At 30.2% G+C, this 18,893-nt stretch overlaps 1 protein-coding gene across 1 annotated transcript; it reads left to right on the forward strand.

The window, feature by feature from the left end:
* The first annotated feature begins 5,307 nt into the window (after positions 1 to 5,307).
* Positions 5,308 to 6,470, forward strand: LOC145583320 (calmodulin-binding protein 25-like). Its single transcript, XM_081640548.1, has one exon. It carries the CDS (start codon positions 5,460 to 5,462, stop codon positions 6,174 to 6,176), a length of 717 nt encoding a protein of 238 aa, XP_081496674.1. The 5' UTR covers positions 5,308 to 5,459; the 3' UTR covers positions 6,177 to 6,470.
* The last annotated feature ends 12,423 nt before the right edge of the window (positions 6,471 to 18,893 follow it).

Genomic DNA, 18,893 nt, shown 5'->3' on the forward strand with positions numbered 1-18,893 from the left:
CGTTAGGTATGGGTTTTGCTCATTTCAACCTTATACTTCGTATCTAATTAAAGTCTATGAACCAAACACCACTATGAAATCTCCAACATGAAATACTCGTACTCATATCATCATTGAGTCTCAGAATACCAAATCTCTTAAGTGATAACTGAAATATTTACCACTTTTGATGATCGTCAAGATACACAAATTTTCAAGGGGATGATATTTAGGGCTACATATTTACTTATATAAATTAAATATATTTCCTAAAAAATGATACAGAGTATAAGTTTGATAATTCATGATAAAAAATACGTGCAAATCAATATGATTCATATACAATTATATATACACTTTACATTTCATTCTTTAGCTCTTATGTAGCCGCTATTAGGGTTACTGTAACACTTTTAATTAGCTTGCAATGATTTATATTGATGTTACCTTGTGATCAAATAATTGAATTTTTTTTTCTATTATTATTAAAACAACATTAATTATCTCTTTTCTTTTTATAGCTTCAAAAACAAGTTAATCTTACTAAGCACTAAAAAAATACACTTTTTGATCAATTGTAGATAAATGGAATGATACACTTTCTTCAATTATCATTAGAGAAGGTGAGGGTCCAAGGATGTAGTGATCAATTGAGAATCAATTTGTTACTTTTTTATACATTTTTTTTGGTTTCTTTAATATAATTATCCTTTACTTGGATTAAACGTATAAGATCAAACATGTCTTTAAGATTCCCACTTCAATTCTTTCTTTTTCATCGATCATCGTTTTCTTTAACCCTTTTTCTAGCTTTTTATATCAACTTTAGTTTATTATCTCTTTGTCACATAGGCCCATTACCCACGAATGTAACTTTCATACATATCTCTTCTTTATTAAACCAAAAACAATTATTGATAGCTCAAATATAACAATTAATGTATTTGTGCACACTATTGCTATTTGTAGAATCATGATGACCGTTATTTATACATTTTTTTTTTCATTTTAAAATTGTTGCAACACTTTAAGTTTAGTTGATGGTTGATACCATGCTTTTAGTTAGATACAAATTAAATAAAAACTTTTAAATTATTGATACTAAAAAAATATACATTAATATTATTTAGTACAACAAAATTATACATAAACGCAATTGTACAAAATCAAAGTGTTAGCAATTATTTTGAAATGAATGAACTAATTCGTAAAAACTAATCACATCAAATGGATTAGGCTTTGCCAGGAAAACCATAAACTTGTATATGGGCCCAATATAGTAGAGGTATATCAGTATATGGCTCCAACCTTGATATGTCTTAAATCCCAACAAAACTTAGCTTGGCACACAAGACTCAAGAGTAGGCTATGTCTTCAATGTGGAAGACCAACAAAAATTTAATCATACTGTAAATGAGTATCAAATAGAATTGGAACTCCTCCGAGTGATGGGGTTTTGATCCTCATCCCCTTCCTGTGATAGAGGATTAGAAGGGGTGCTCCCTGTATCTTACCGTTAAAAATCAAATAAGAATGAAAAGTGCACAAAATTATCTCAAAACTTCGTTAATTTTAATCTAATTTGTGAACAAGGACATTTATGCATGTTCAGTTACCTACACAACACCAAATCATTTTTCATCACCATTATTAATACGGTTTCCTTATTATTAGATTACAACTTTTACAAGCTTACAACAATTAATAACTTTGTAATTTAAATTCCCTTTAAAAATATTATAATTTTTTATAAAGGGTCTCTTGTTTCATTATTATATATATCTTACAAAGTTAAAACTCTTCACATATAATTGCACGGCACAATTCTCATCACATCACAATACATACTCACGTCATGGCTTATCTTTCGCATGGGAATTTTTTCATTTTAAATGGTAACCTTAACTTATCATCTTTTAATCTTTTATCTCTTTGTTGTAGCTCCCACAAAAAAAAAATAAAGACAAAAAAAAGTTTCGAAGTATTTTCTACCAAGTGACCCCACATTTAATCTAGAAAGTAAGGAATATTATTGGACCTTTTTTCTTTCTTCAAATAGTATTGAAGTATAATTTAAAAACATATTTGTATTTATACTACGTATATGGAGTACTTACTTGTATTTATACTAGGAAATTGTAATTATTTGAAATTGATCTTCATGAACTCTCACTCCTATGAAATAATTTGAAGGCTTCTTTAGACTATTGAAATAATATCAATAAACATTTAAATTTAGTTTTACATTTAATAAAAAATAAAGCATGGCAATACTTCATTCGGAGTATTTTTTTATATCATAGAAAGACAATTAATTTATGTTATATCGCAATAAAGAACAAAAGTAATCAACATCAATAAGTTAATTTGAAATTTGAAACATCCTTAATTATATTTGACTAATTAATAATAATCTTTTTTTTTGGGTGAAATTAATATTAATCTATGTATAAACATCTCAATAGTAAAAATTATGACCTACTAAAGGGAAGCAATAGGAAAAAAAAAAGGGGGAAGCAAAAGAGCACCAACTAACCAACTATGGGAAGGAAGAAAAAAATGGGATAAAATAAACAAATTAGCTCTTTATTGATGTCGACTTAACAAAGGCATCTTAATTAGAAACAATTTGATGAAAAAAACAATATTTCATTGAAAACAACCCATAAAGCCATATAAATCACTCGTTCGACCTTTTTATGGGATGGATTCCACTAATTTGACAAGTACACTTCTCAAATGAAACTTCATCACCAATTGATATTTGCTTGAGTGATGTCTAAATTTGAAATTATTGGACAACATCTCTTTACAAATTATGCTTCACAAATCGTATATATGAATTTAGCTCCCATCCAAAAGACTTGGTGATAGAATCCATCCAATATAATTTTATTTTATTTTTAAAAAAAGAAAGATAGAAAACACACACTTACAATATAACTTAATGAATGAAGGAATCCATCTACAAACGAGCTAGAAAATATATTGTCAACATGTCAATCTTGATTCTTGACGACTACTCAGCTAGCTCGATCATACAAGTATACTCTATTAAAACGGTGACTTATGCTATGTGTACTGTTATATAAACTTTGGTCACATGGTAAATAATAAAAGGACATTCAACTGATTATAAACACAAAGTATTAAATTTAGATTATTATGTGTACACTCATTCATTAATCATTCTTAATTATATAGTAGTGACACGCCTAATCTCTACATCACTGAGGTATACATCTACGAAGTTCATTCCAATCAAGTAAAACGACTATTTTAAACTTACAAGAATATGAAATCATAATTGCAAAATAGAAGGAATATACTTGCAAGATCTCATCATTAGGATCGGAATATGAATAAATGAACAAATGTACGTAAGAGATGCATAAACAATAAATGGGTGAGCTTTTGTTGCTGGTTTAATGGCATGGTAGGTGCTGACTTTGGTGTTTACTTAAATAGTAAGGGTTTTATACAACAAAACTATATAGTATGTCATATAAATACGAGTATTAGCCAAATCTAACCATATATTATAAATAAATCAATAACATAGCAATTTAGCAAACTAAGTAAGACTCGTTGAGTCAGAATTAACGCGTTACACGAGCAACGACGCGGCGTGACCGTCAAATTGCTGTATCTTTTAATCTGTTACCCTCAAACCTTGCTTAATTTCTTTCTATTTTGGGTGATGGTAGCTAGCTATTTTGAGTAGTATCTTTTTGCTTTTTGAATTATCATTACTATTAATGATCAACATTGAAGAACTAATAATAATAATAATAATAATAATAATAATAATAGTCAATTGATCGCCTCAAAAACAATAGAATATTATCCAATGCGTTCATATATATACAACTATCAAAATGGTACTTGAGGATATAAACATCATTTCAATATTTTAAAGGTAAAAGTGCATCAATAATAATAGTAATAATGTTACAAGTATTTTAGACCATTTATACTATAATCAGGGTCGTCTTTGGAGATGTTTTTTTCTCACACACGGAACAGGGCCCCAAAAATCAGGGGCCCATAATTTTAAAAAATGATGACTTGTTAATAAAAATCATAATTTATCTATTCACCTTCTTTCTCGTAAAGGACCATCATTTCCAAAATAAAACCCAAAATTTCATCCTAAATCTTCGATTTTGCCTTTTAATTTCCAAATCAAAATTAAAATCATGAAGATATAACTAAAGATTGTGCTTCAAAGAATGTTAGAAGGATGACATTTTATAAATACAAAGTTTTTATTTGTTTTTTATTGAATTATTTTTAAACTTAGTAATATGAATACTTTCCTCTTTAATTTGTATTATTAATACTAAATAAAGTCATTTTAAAATAATAATATTTTTAACGTTTTAAAAATAGTTCTTTAAAAATTTAAGGGCCCAATATTTTAGTTAGAACAGGGCCACCAAATAGTCGGAGACGGCCGTGACTATAATAATAGTAATAATGTTACAAGTATTTTAGACCATTTATACTATATGAGGAAAGTTATAAATTATTGTCAACCCATCTGAAAAATCTTTGTTTTAAATCTAACGATTAAAAAATTTACATATATTTATACATCATAATCTATATCATTGTTTCAAAAAATAAAAAATAAAAAAAAATCTATATCACTATAATTTACATTTTGCAATATACACCTTAAAAAAGCATTGTGTGTGTTTATTTAATTTTGTTTTTCGGATTTAATTCCTCATTAAATTAACAACAAAGAAAAGAAATCGTCAATTTTAAATATGGAGTACAATATAATATAATGCAACCTTTGCAAATCATTACACCGTATTGTTGAATTGAAAATTCCATTTAAAATACTCCAATAGATTACACAATTCATTTATAAAGTCCAATATAACATTACTCCATATCATTCATCGTACCTTGATTAACATAACACTAATGAAATCACATCCGAAGTACTAAACACCGTTATAATGTCTCACTCACAACATAAGTTATTGTAAATCCATCTCCTTAAAAAAAAATGATGATGCATGAATATACACATGCATACGTACACCCCTCGTCATACAATACATCAAGTTACCCTAAATTAGCAATAAACATACACCACCCTAATTAATTAATTACTACACTTAATTACCACTTCCAAAGCAAAAAAAATGAAATTAAAAAATAACCATAAGTTAAATTAAAATTATAAAGATCGATCTAATTAGTTGTACGGACCACGAAAGCAGACTACGTGTCCCGAGGAACGCGGTTACATGAGCCCCACACCCTCAATCACCGTCCTATTTATTCCCCTCTTCCGTAACTTCTCTCTCCCCCTCTTCATTTCTTTCTTTCAAACAAAAACAATCTCACTTTCTCTCTCTTCTTTCTCTCACTTCACTATTTGACTCTTTTTTTTTTTTACCTATCTAAAATAATCCAATCTAAGTGTTCATCCATATCCATCCATCCATCATTCGCGGATTATGGCTGCTTCGGATAGTATGATCGCGGCCTCTAGGGACGAGTCGTGGGCGTTTCGAACGTCCTTCGACAGCGCTTGGATCTCCGAGGCGTTTGCGAGGGACGCTGAGGTTCTCACCAAAGCCTTCCACAAATCCATCTGTAATAATAATAATATTAATACCAACACTTACTTCGACAATGGTGGTGCTGACGACGTTTCGTTCGCGGACCTTCTCAAGTCCGAAACGCCGTCTTCTCATCAACAAATACAAACACAGACACAAACACAAAGCGTTTCGAGCTCGGGAGGAGGGTCCGAGCCTGAAACCGTTTCGAAACGGAGCACGTTTCGAAACGCTGCGGCTCCGACTGGGAAGATTACGAAACGGAAGTCGCGCGCATCGAAACGTTCTCCGACGACGTTTATTACAGCTGATCCGGAGAATTTTCGGCAGATGGTTCAGCAAGTGACAGGTGTCCGGTTTTCTACCGGTTCAGCTGTGCTTAAACCGGAACCTCAGAGACCGGTTGGAGTGGTTAACCGGTTACAAACCGGTTGTCTTTTGCCTACGCTTGATACGTCAGCGTTTTTGTTGGATCATCAGCAACAGGTTGGAGGCCCAACAAGTATGGAGTTTGGGCCGCCTGCTGTGGTGGGCCAAGCTGGTGGGCCTGGGTTTGATTTTGATGGGTTTTCTGGGTTCCCAACTTTGGAATCTCAAGCATGGATTAATTGATTAATTGATGAAAAGAAAAGAGAAAAAAAAAAATGATGTAGTTAGGTATTTCAGTTTTATGAAGTTTTTTTGTTTTTTTTTTTTTTTTTTTTTTGGGATCTCTTTTTTTAAAAATGCACCCTTTTAATGGGAGTTTTTTAGAGGGGTATTTTAGAGAAGAATGGTGGGGTTTTGTTAATATTTTGGAGTTAATGGTGTTTTTTTAGTTTATGAAGCTAAAGTGTAATGTAGTTTTAATCTATGGATCTTCTCAAATCTTTTAATTCAAGTAGTTATTAACTTATTATATTGATACTTGTTATTGTCATTTGTTTTTATTTATAAATTTTAAGGTATCTGCATCCCTATATTCAGTATACATATGGGCATATGGCATAGTTGATTCATATAGAGGTTTAGAGCTAGTTATTTATACCAATAATAATTCTATAATATAATATTTGAAATTTAAATGGTTTTAATGAGATATTTTAACGAGTTACGGACAAATATTGAACTGACTAATCAATATGATTTGAAATTGAACTAAGCCTTAATAGTTGGTATAATGCGAGTTTAACGGACAAGTCCAACAATTTGATTGCTACTCAAATTGACCACTAAAATCAAGCGAGTAGGATGGGATGTATCAATCTATCTCATGAAAATGAAATGAGTATTGAATGTACGATTAAACTTTATCACATTCGAATGTTCATTACTGAAGGGAAAAAAAATCTTAACTTGAGATGCGTTTCTTTTACCTATTTATGGTAACTAAAAAGGCGAATAATTATTTTAACCTATCAGATCCGCTAATTCTACTATTGTGGTAATAATGATAGGGTATCGATCAAGGCATCAATTACGTCATTACTCATGTAAGTCATAGTCTTAAGTAGTTATTATCAGTCTAAATTTACCATGCTTTCGAATTGAATATATTTTATCAAAAGTTATACAAGGTTTTAGGTAGGGCAGATTATCAGTTAAGATCCGGCAGCTAACATAATATATTTCATTAAGTAAATAGTAAATATTCATGTTAATTTTCTCATTGAACACTTATTTTTAATGTTAGTTTAAAAAAATTAGATCAAATCATCTAAGGTATCAAGGGTTAATCAAATCTCACTTTATTTTCCAAAATTGAAACCCTATGTTTCTTTTTCCCCTTGCATAATGATTGGCACACACGTAACACCAATCAAGGTGTGCATTCGAGCTAAATAAGCTAATTATGATACTTTTTTGATGATAAGATAGTGCAAAATAAATATTTTTTTTTCCAAATTAAAGTTTTAAGCTAAGATTGCCTATAGGTTAAATCAATGGATAACATATGCCAATAATGCCATATGGAGTGATTTAATAGGTAAATGGTATTTTTTGGCGCCACAAATCAGAAAAAATGACATTCATGAACTTCTTTTCATTTGGCATCTTCTTTATTTATTCCTTTTCACTCTTTATCTTTCTACACTCCTCATAATCCAACATCTTGGATATTTAACCTTGTTTTTTATTTACAATGCATGTCAATTTTCTCCTGTTTTTGTCCTGAAAGAATTGATAATCAATTAGGAGTACTTGGAATTTTTATTTTTTTTTGACAGGAGTACTTGGAATTTTGGTGTGAAATAACATAAGACAATCGAGGTTTATTGTATTCTTATTTTCAAAAGACATAATTGTTAAGAAGAAAGATTCTAAAAGGCAAAAATCGTATTGGTTAATTTCGCGAAACTTTAATTGGAAAATCTTTTGATGTTGTTCATTATTAGCTAGATGAAGCTTCCCATTTAAAGACAGCTAGATTGTCCTTGCAAAACATTATTCATCATCATAAGATTTTTTATTTTTTTAGAATTCACTATTACCATCATGTAAATCATGACTTTATCATTCAAGCATGTAATCATGCAATCATAAGATTCACAAAGCCACACAAAACGTTACCAAACAATAGAACAAAAACTTTAATTTATTAAACTGGAAATATCGTTGTTATTTTTATTGTAAGGGCCTGTTCTCATTGACTGAAGTGAGCTGAACTAAACTGAACTTAATAGAGCTGAGCTTAACTGAACTTAATTGAACTTAATAGAGCTGAGCTTAACTGAACTTAATAGAGTTGAACAAACTGAACTAAAAATAATCGTATCATAACAGACCCTAAGTTTGTGATACCATATTTGTAACACCATAATCCAAATTTTTAATTACATATTATTCGTAACTCACAGTAATAGTTTTATTCTATTGTAATGAGGCATACCCATTTTAAAAATTCAATTTATGTGAACCGTATACCAAAATTAGTACTAATCCTACAAAGAGTTGACTTGACTATTATAAATTAATTAGTTGATTGTAATTAACTCATAACATGAAAGCATAGGATGACGTGGCTTGGTCAGCACCGTGGTGGCCTGGTGGGTAGCTCGTGATCAACTACAAGATATTCTCCTCTCACACCAAGTATACAAAATATTTATTGAAAAGAAAAAAAAAATGCTTCAAAGTCTTAATTCAAGTCAAAAAAGAGAATTTAATATAAATTGATAAATACTCCATAATAAATTTGAATATAATCTGATAATGTTAGGTATTGACAGGGTTAGTTGACTTGAGTCTCCATCTAGATTTCCTTAACCTTTGACATGTTCTATTATATACAAATTAAGTATGCAATAAGTATTTTATTATGATTAACACTAGGATTATTTTTTTTTTCTTAACTAAATTAAATTAAAACTCTATTCCATTTATCAAGAATACGCATGAGATCGAATTGCACATATCGAAACATGGTAAGTATTTTATGAGCTAACAATAATATACATGTTTAAGAATTTAAACTAGCTTGAGTATTCGGCTAATTCATATATTTTTAATTTATACAATAATATACGGAGTACATATTTAAGAATTTACACTAGCTCGAGTATTCGACTAATCCATATATTTTTAATTTATTTTGAGTATAAAGAAATAATATATATTGCGTATAAAACAAACTAAACAAATTAAAACATTAATATTTAATTCTTCAAAAAAAAAAAAAAAGGTACTCAATATTTAGAATTACTTCACACAAGTAAATGGAGCTTTTGCAAGCTTGTTGACAAGCACATATACATTATTGTGTACTTCATTTATGTGCAGAGTCATTTATAGGTTGACACGTATAAAGCACATGCGATATTTATGTAGATAATGAGATGAAATTAAGAGAATATGAGATAAGCAAAATTTGCTCGGATTAATTTGACATATTTTGTTTATTGACTAGTCTTTTTTTTTTTTTTTTTGGAAGGGAATTGTTTATTGACTAGTTGAATACTAATAGCTTAACGTACACAATTCCAATATTGCTTAGCTATTTTACAAGATATAGATTACTAAGATTAGGCTACTACATCCAATTGATTATTCCTATTTCCAAATTTCCATATACTAGTTGTAGTATTTTTGTGCAAGTCAATAAAAATGGATGGTCAGTTATAATTATCTGATAAAGAATAATTTTGCAAGAATTAGATGTCGTTGTTCATTGATCTTGACTTTATTTGCTTTAATTTCATACATCAAGTAGCTAGTTTAATTAGTGGTGTTTGGTGGTTTTTTTTTTTTTTTTTTAGAGGATGGTACAATAATGGTACAAAATAATTGTACCAATTCAAACATAGAATGGCGTGTTAGAAGAAAAAGGTTGGATCATTTACGAATCATACCTCTCTTCTGCATGTTATACCCTTGTGGCTTATATGTATGGCAACAATTTTGCTTGAGAATTATATTATTGTTTTATATTGAAATACTACCTTCGTTTCATATTTTTTTTCAACTTTTGGGCATTATTTGTGACTCGTGAGATGCTACGTATAAAATATTTTTAAAGTTGTAAAAAATATTAAACTGAGGTGATATTACAATTCAAAGATTAAAATCTTGTGAGAAAATTCGAACTTCCAATGCCTATTGATTTAATTTGGTTAGTTCAAGAAAGGTGATTTTAATTAGAAATTCCCATACTAGACTTTTTTAACATCACCATGCCAACTCCATTGCCTGCCTGCCTTGAGCAGAAGGAAAGTGTTTAATGCTTTAATTTATTATAATGTTGTGATAAGAATAGTTTGTATTGATGAGATGAGTTGAGACTGACTTGACCCAAATTCAATATTAAAGGCTTGATTCTATCAACCTTAGGCTTAATTATTATTTTCTGTTTTATTTTAATACTCCTTAATATTCAATAGGAACATAAAATTAATATTCAGCTTTAATTTCTAAAAAAAAACGGAGTACAAGTAATATTTTAGTCTTGTGAATTTATTATTCACAGAAAAAATATAACTTGATACGTATCAATAATAAAAAAATTAAAAAAAAAAACACCTTAATTAAACCGATTTCAATCACCATAAACAAAAAGTTTTAGGCAGTAAAAATTGTATTTTATCAATGTTGAACATTCTCATTATTCAAAATAATTTAATTAAATTCAAAGAAAGTCAAATGAATTAAACCGGACATAAAACTAGACTCCATTTCTTGATTCAAAGAAGAATAAGTAAAAGACGGGTAATGGTATATGTAGCCTTAAAGGATATATATAAGCATCAAATACATTCTTGAAAATTGTATAAAATTAAGAATCATGATAAAAACACGCGTTAATCAGTGTAATTAGTGATTATATTTTTATAATTTCTTAATTTTTTATGATTTTCAAGTGTAAATTTAATGATTATATGTAGTTCTAAGGAAAATATATACTAGCATTTTCCTTACAAGACAAAGTACCTTATGTCCTTACCGAGTATTATTTTGCCCCATGCCCCCATAGTCAGTATTGAGGCTAATTTGACAAAATTCGGCTATTAATGTGTACTATAAGAGTCAATATAATTATGTATGATCTTATTATTTTAGAATTTCTCAATTTAAAATTACGGAGTAGAATAAAAATACACTAAAATTTAGAGTAAGAAATAATAAAGGCCTACATCCTTAGAATGATCAATGGTTTGATTGATACCAAACTTTCATAAAAATAAGGTTGACAAGCACACTTCACTAAGTCAAACCCCAATTATCAACCCCATTGCTGTCTTATTAATGGGGGTGGATCGTCGAACCTTTAGCTTATTTTCAAAGTGTCAGTTTTTTGGAGGCAAACAATAATGCCAAATTTTAGTTTATTTTTCCAAATTTATTTTATTGTTAACATTATTTTAAAATTTAACTTTGTAATAATTTTCCTACTTTATTGCTGACGAGAGTGCTTCGCTAATCATAGTCGTAGTTAGTCTAGAACATCGATCATCAACTATTTGTGATAAGATACTTTAACCACAAATATTAAAGAAATATATATAATTGAAATTAATTTTTTAATTAAGGTCAAAATATAGCTTCTAACTGTCGTACTTTATGAGTAATTAGCCTTGCAATTTGCAAAAATTTGAAACCGATAAGTCTACCCACTTTGAAATTTGGTTAAGTAGTCCTACTTTAGTATCATTATTGTTGAATATTAAGCCAAAGAATTAAAGGAATAAACTCAATTAGACAATTATACTAGAGAGAAGTTTTGAGGTGGATTCATTAATAATGTTCAATTATAATATAAGTAGGAAAATTTGATTTTAATAATCCAACCTTTGCGTATTCTTATTTTATTAATCCGACCTTTTGATTATTGCACAATAATCCAAGCTTTGGGGGGTGTCTTAGATTATCAGGCCAAGCAGGTCACTTAACCTTAAAATGCAGGTCACCTTCCACGTGTCAGATTGTCATTTGTCCAATAACTATTTTTTTTTTAAAAAATAAATTTTTAAAAAAGAAAAATTCCCCCTTTTCCACCTCCTCCTTCTTCTTCCCTTCAAACCACCATGACAGCACTACCACCACCGCTTCCCCTCCAAAAATCAACCACCACCACTCCCTCCCCTCCATAATCCGATCACCAGTCACCACCACTCCTTCCCCTGCAAAATCCGACCACCACCACGAACGACACCAACCATCCCCTGCAAAATCCGACCACCGACAGTCGGTCCTTCCAATTGCCGAGCACCCCACTTCCTTCCTCCTCCATAATTTCCAGCAGCCCATCCTTCCTTCTTACTTCCTTTCTCTTTCCTTCCTTTCTATTTACTTTCACTCTCCATTAATTTTGATCCCCTCGACCCAGCCACCCACGACTGACCACACACCGCCAACCTCCGTTTATCGTCCTCAATTTCTCTCTTCATTCCCAATTTCCGGCTGCCGCCTACGTATCCACTCTCGACACTGCAATATCAACTCGCCCCCTCAAATAACGGAACCCCTTTTTCGATTTCTAGGTTTTCGGTGTTTTAGGGAATTGGGTGGACTTCGAAGGTAGTCGGAAACTGGACAAGGGAGAAGGAGGGGCAGCAGCTGCGCTTGGGGTGAGGGGAGGGGGAGGGTCGGCAAGGGAGTAGGGGTGGTCGGAATCTGGAATAGAGAGTGCCAGAGTGGGAGGGCAGCAGAGGGTGGTCGGGGAAGGTGGGTGGCTGGGTATTACTTTTTTTTTTAATTATTTTTTTTGTCAAAAAAAATTAAAATGAAAAAAAAAAATATTACCTGAGAAACAGGTAGCAGGTCACTTTGGCCTGATAATCTAAGATACCCCCCAAAGCTTGGATTATTGTGAAATAATCAAAAGGTGGGATTAATAAAACAAGACTACGCAAAGGTTGGATTATTAGAATCAAATTTTCCATATAAGTATATATGTATTGTTCTTCACATTTTTTATACACTATTGTATTCACGCATTTAACTATAAATAAGGACTTAGACTCAAAAATGCCTGATTAGATCATTACATGAAATTAATAAGTAAATCTTTGATTGATAATTCAATATCCTCTTGATTAAATATATTTTTTTTTATATTACATTTTTTGATATTTTAATTGCAAAAGTTAACATCAAATAAGCCTTAGTGGCAATTCAAAACAAACATTAGTACTTCAGTACGTTAATTCGTTAAAAGAGATTTATACAACTTTAGGATATGTGCCAAATATATATCTACGTACATCAATTAGAATTAAACTAAAATGATCTTGAAAACTATGAGTACTATATATTAAAAAAATCTACCGTTCATACGTAAGAGTGCAATGAGATAGGTATGAGTAATTACCAAATTAGATATACAAGTAATACAAGGAACAATCAGAGTTTTATTTGATTAAGGCTCTGTTCTTTTCAGCTTAATTTCAATTATGTTAGGTTCAGCTCCAATCAGTTCAATTTCTAATTTTCTATTTGATAAACAATTCAGTTCAACTCAGCTCACTTCAGTTTAGTTTAGTTCAATCATATTTAACTCCAATTAGTTTCAGTTTACCTTAATTCAGTAAATTAGATTCGGGCCTAAATATGAAGTAGTACCTACGAAGTATATGATTACCTTATTTACTAAATTCTAATTTCAATATTCTTTTAGAAATTATTAGTACAATAATTAAGGAAAATGCAAGTATCTAGTTCGAGATTGAAGCAAAAGAGTAGAGTATAGAATGAAGTTGTTTAAGAAGTCAATAAAAGTGTGCGAATGCCACGTTGAGATGTTGTATATGTGACAGTTGCGTACCAATGTGCTCTGCCTTGAGATCATAAGATGGGGTCCACTCCTGTACATACGCGCTGTTCTGTTTGTTGATTCTCCTGAACAGTAAACACTTGACACGTGTCTAATCATACTATCTTTTTTGCAACTGTATTCGTGGACCAAGTCATGTCATAGTACCGTTGATGCTACCTTAACAACCAAGTTCAATACATTTTTAGAGTAAGAGTAAAACGATTTTAATTTCAGTTTACGAGTACAAATTACAATATCTTTAGCAGGATAATTTAGGAGTGTATAATTTTAAAATTTTGCGAAGTTAATCATATGTGATCACTATCTTCAGCGAGGTTTCACCATAAAATCAAATTGACAAAAGTGTAGCTCATTTAGTTGATATAGCCAAAAGCAAAAATCCTTGGTTCTTTTTTCAATGTAACGTGAGACGGAAGAACAATACTCACATTTGACACTTAGCACAACCAAACTAAAGTTGTTTTCTACGTAATTTCCATTTTTTTTTCTAATAGTTGTAAAATTTCCTTAAACCTTGTATAAGAGTAATAAAAAGGTTAAAGTGGCCTAATAATACATACATGTACCAAACGATAGACACCCTATAAAAAAGAGCAATATTATCTTCAATGTATCATATCATGTATTTGTTATTAAGTTGTTCATATGATTTTATATTTAGGTAAAAATCATGACTATAAATTATGATACAAGATAATTCAATGTATTGTAAGTAACAACAACTACCTCCGTAGGCTCCGTTTTATACTATTTACAATAACTTGATATAAAGTATAACAAAAAAATATTATTTGCAAATAGTATGAAACAAAGATAACATATATAATTATATACCACGTTATAGATTTGTGTGTAAATATTCTTCATTAGTTCACACCTACTAGAGGTGTGTAGTGTGGACTATGGAGTATCCAATCCTGTATATATGCATCCGAAATCATTTAATTCGAAGTAGCGTTGCATGAAATTATACATACAAAGGCCGGCAAAGTCTAATTAAAAAAAGGTGTTGGTACGTAACATGTTGTAACAGTGAAACACGATTGCATGCGATATTAAATACGAAGCATATGAAAAAAGTTGATCAAATTATTAATCTGACAGTAGTAGTGCCAGATGATTGAACCAAAAAGTTGAAATCAATTTAATTGTACGTCGATATAAACACGGTATACACGAATAATAGCAATATCATGCTAATTGAGTAATTGCTAATAATATGTACTCGTAATAGCTAGCTAGGCTAGCTAAAGGCTGTTCCATGAGTACGTGGTGGTGGCCTATTAAGCAATTGTAGTGTGCATAAAGTGAATTTATTTGATAAGAAACAATCTATACTATACCGTGAATCCGTGATGAGCGCCAACAATTATATTGGCGGACTTGTCCACTAATCCAGATCAGATTCACCTATTTAAGATTTTAAATCGGTCGACAGAATGTCTAGTTTTAATCTAGTAATTTTGATTATTTTGAGATTTTTAGATTGACATAAATGTATATTTATCGTTAGAGATTGTATGTACGTAGCGAGTACGTGCATGCACATTGTAGTTGTAGTTTGAGTTTTCATTAGTAACTTTTTATGTAAGTAATGATATTACAGTATTATTATGTCCTTTTTTGAATATGATCGATCACTAATAATTAAGCTAACAATTATCAATTTCATCTTCAATTCTTCATCATTTTGACACTCGCATGATATCCTAGCCTCTCGCAGCGTTTAATTTTACCAAGACTATAGCCATGAGTATCTTTGGTGAATTTTACTAAATCTAAAGAGAGTTCGTAAAAACTGCTTATACAATGTAATTACCTAATTAACACTTAGTTTTAAGCATAATTCAACTGACGTCTCACCACCCATCATAAAAACTTATGCTTTGTGTTTCAATACAAAAGGAATCTAAGTTATAAGTCAAAATTAATAAAAACAACGATAGTACACATTTATTAATAAACCCCATCATTTTCATAGTAATAATATCTAGTCTAGCAATATATATATATAAAATAATACAAGTAATAATACATGTGAAAGAGAAGTACTACTACCACAATTTTGTTATAACATGAAGAATTGATAAGGTAAATTAAAATAAAATAAAATAAAGAGGGGGCCATAATAATAATAATAATAAATGAAAAAAGCAAAGTGGGGATAGATAAGCCTTGATTTATTATTGTTTGCGCGTAAAGAAGTTCAAAATAGATTCTCTTATCAGTCATCAGAAAGAGATGTAGTGGGAGAAGTTGTTGACCAAAATACTCTATTTTTTGTTTTGAGAGAGAAATTTTTATTTTTATTTTTGTTGTCAGAGAAAATGTATGTATTTGTCGTTGCTTTTCAGGACGAAGATGTCATCAGCTTATCGATCGGGTCAGATAAACCCCAACCCTATTTTTGGATTATTTTACTTTTTTATAAAGAATTTTATTTAATTTATGAAGGGCACCTTTTTTGATCCATTAATTATTAATTCATCTTTTGTATAGCTTAGTGTGATGAGATTTAATATGTGAGTTAGTATTGTGGAGTGAGTTGTGATCTTGTTCATTAGTTCATACTATGTTTGAATAATGTAATTCAATCTTATATTGTCTACATTTGAGAATAGAGGGAGGTAGTTGAAGAAACTCCGTTACTCATAACAGTCATGAGCCTGAGTGAAGTCCTCATAAGGTGATTAATTGCTCACTATCTCTACCAAGCCAACTTAATTATAAGATATAGTTAAACGGTTAATAAACTGTAAGAAGTTATATATGGTAACATACTAATGTGCCAAGTTGCTAATGACCTAGTCCAATAAAGATTTTTTTTTTTTTTTACAATTGTACCTTTACCAGATTAATCAAATAACAACTATTTTAAAACTTCTTCGGAATTAGAAGATTTTTTTTAGCAATTGTAAGTGTATAACTCTTTAGCTAGAAAAAAATTATTACTACACTTAAAAAGACAAAATAAATTGACCAATTTATTTTACTAAGAGTCTATGACCTTTTTCTCATAAATATGTCTAAACTCTCCTCCTACTAAATTAATCAATACATACGTCTCCAACTTCATAGCATAGAAATTATATATCATTCACTGTACAAGCTTACAACTAAAAAACAGAGGAAATGACGAATTACATTATAACAACAGTAGTGATAGTGAATAAACGTGGGTGTTCTTAAGAACTTGCCTTGTATTTTCATTCAGCACCACTCGGATGTGTCATTAACTCCAAATGTATGTAATAACTCTATTTTTGCTCCTTTGGAGCAATCTTAATCTAGTTCTTCAACCATTTGATAATTCAATAATGCAATTTTAAAATTTAAATACACTTATTCGTATATACAATATACGCGTAATAACATAAATGTTCCTTGCTTTATTTTTTTGAGTTTACCCCATCCGGTTTACCAGAACTTAGCTACGACTATATTCAAATTTGACTCGGGTTGCATACGTGGCTTATGATACACGAGTCTCTCAACAGGAGTTTTTCTGCATTTGGTGAGGCTCGAACTCAAAACCTCCTTAAATAACATCAAACTTTTTACCACTCGAGTACTTGAGCCAACTACTATTAGTATAAATGGTCCATGTTATGCAACAACAAATATAGTCCTATACTCCCTTGAATATGCCTCTTAGATCCATGCAAAAATGGTTGTTAAATTTTTATTTTTTTCCGAAAAAAAAAATGAAAAAGTGGGGTCAAAGATAAGATAAAAGTGGGGCCAGTCTGACTTACAGTAGTCGTAATCAAGTAGGAGGGGGACTTGGACTTGGAAGACGGGGCTGCTCTTAAACAATCAGATGTTGACATCTTCTCTTTTTTTTTTTTTTTTTTTGTGTTGTGTGCATTCCCTTTTTGTCTTTTTTTTTTAAAAAAAATAAAAAAAAATTCTGACTATTTTGCGGTGGATTTTCTTTCTTTGGGCCCCACATTTTGATTACGTCATGCTTACGCTTTCATTGCATCACTTCTTCTAGTTGTTTTTTTTAAAAAAAAAAATAAAAGGAAAATTCGGTCCCTTCCCCCAAGAGGAAGTTGATGAGTGTGTAAAGTGATGATTTTGAGAAAGGATATTAATTAATTTCGTATTATTAATTTCATAAATCATTTATTACTCCGTACTGTGATTAATTTTACTTATGTGATTTTACTCTTTCAGTTTCGAAATAAATGGCTTAATTTGACCAATATTTTTATGAACGCAAAATTTTGACAAATACTGTAATACCTCTGATTATCAATATATATAAATGTGGCAAAAGCTAATGAGCGCCCCTGAAACGTTAGATAAGAGAATTAAAGTGCAAATATTAGATTAAAATCAACATTAATTACACCGAACGACGCGTGATTTTGTCATGAATTTCTAACTTAATACCATTTCAACCAATATAATTTATCCTTATCTAACGCTCCGGAGCGCTCGTTAGCAAGATCGAAATGTATAAGGAAAAATGTATAATTACTCTCTCCTTTTTTTTTTCAAATGCAAGTGTTAGCACATTTGTCACGGCATAATTTTAACCATTAATAATAATTGTAAATGAATAAAAATAAAATAATTTGATACTCCGTATTATTAAATATATCTCTTGATTAATCCAACAAACATGTTGTCGTTTTTTTTAATGTAAAATTAGTGAAAATAGACAAGTCAAACTTTATAGTAAACTATGAAAAAGTCACACTGTTGTATACTCTATTTTTTTTATTTTTATTTTTTGTAAAAAAAGGGGAGAGTGTAATGGATTTTTAGAAACCATACATCAAAACGATTTTAACAAGTATCTACATGACTATATTTAATACCTTAATCTTTAACAGTTATACTCTTAACGTATTAGATTGTATCAATCAATAAAATCTGTCAGGAATGTGTTAGATTTGAACTATCTGAGTTCATTTTGTCACAATATATTAGGATGTTTGAACTTGTGCAAACTAATTGTTACTCATTAAAATTTGTATGAATTATTTTGCATAAACATATTAGTATACACATACCTTAGCTTGATAGAAGATTACATTATTATTGGTAATTAAAAATCTTGAAGCTAATAC

Source organism: Chenopodium album, chromosome 15, assembly GCF_948465745.1.
Source record: "Chenopodium album chromosome 15, dcCheAlbu1.1, whole genome shotgun sequence".
In the NCBI taxonomy this organism is placed as follows: domain Eukaryota; kingdom Viridiplantae; phylum Streptophyta; class Magnoliopsida; order Caryophyllales; family Amaranthaceae; genus Chenopodium; species Chenopodium album.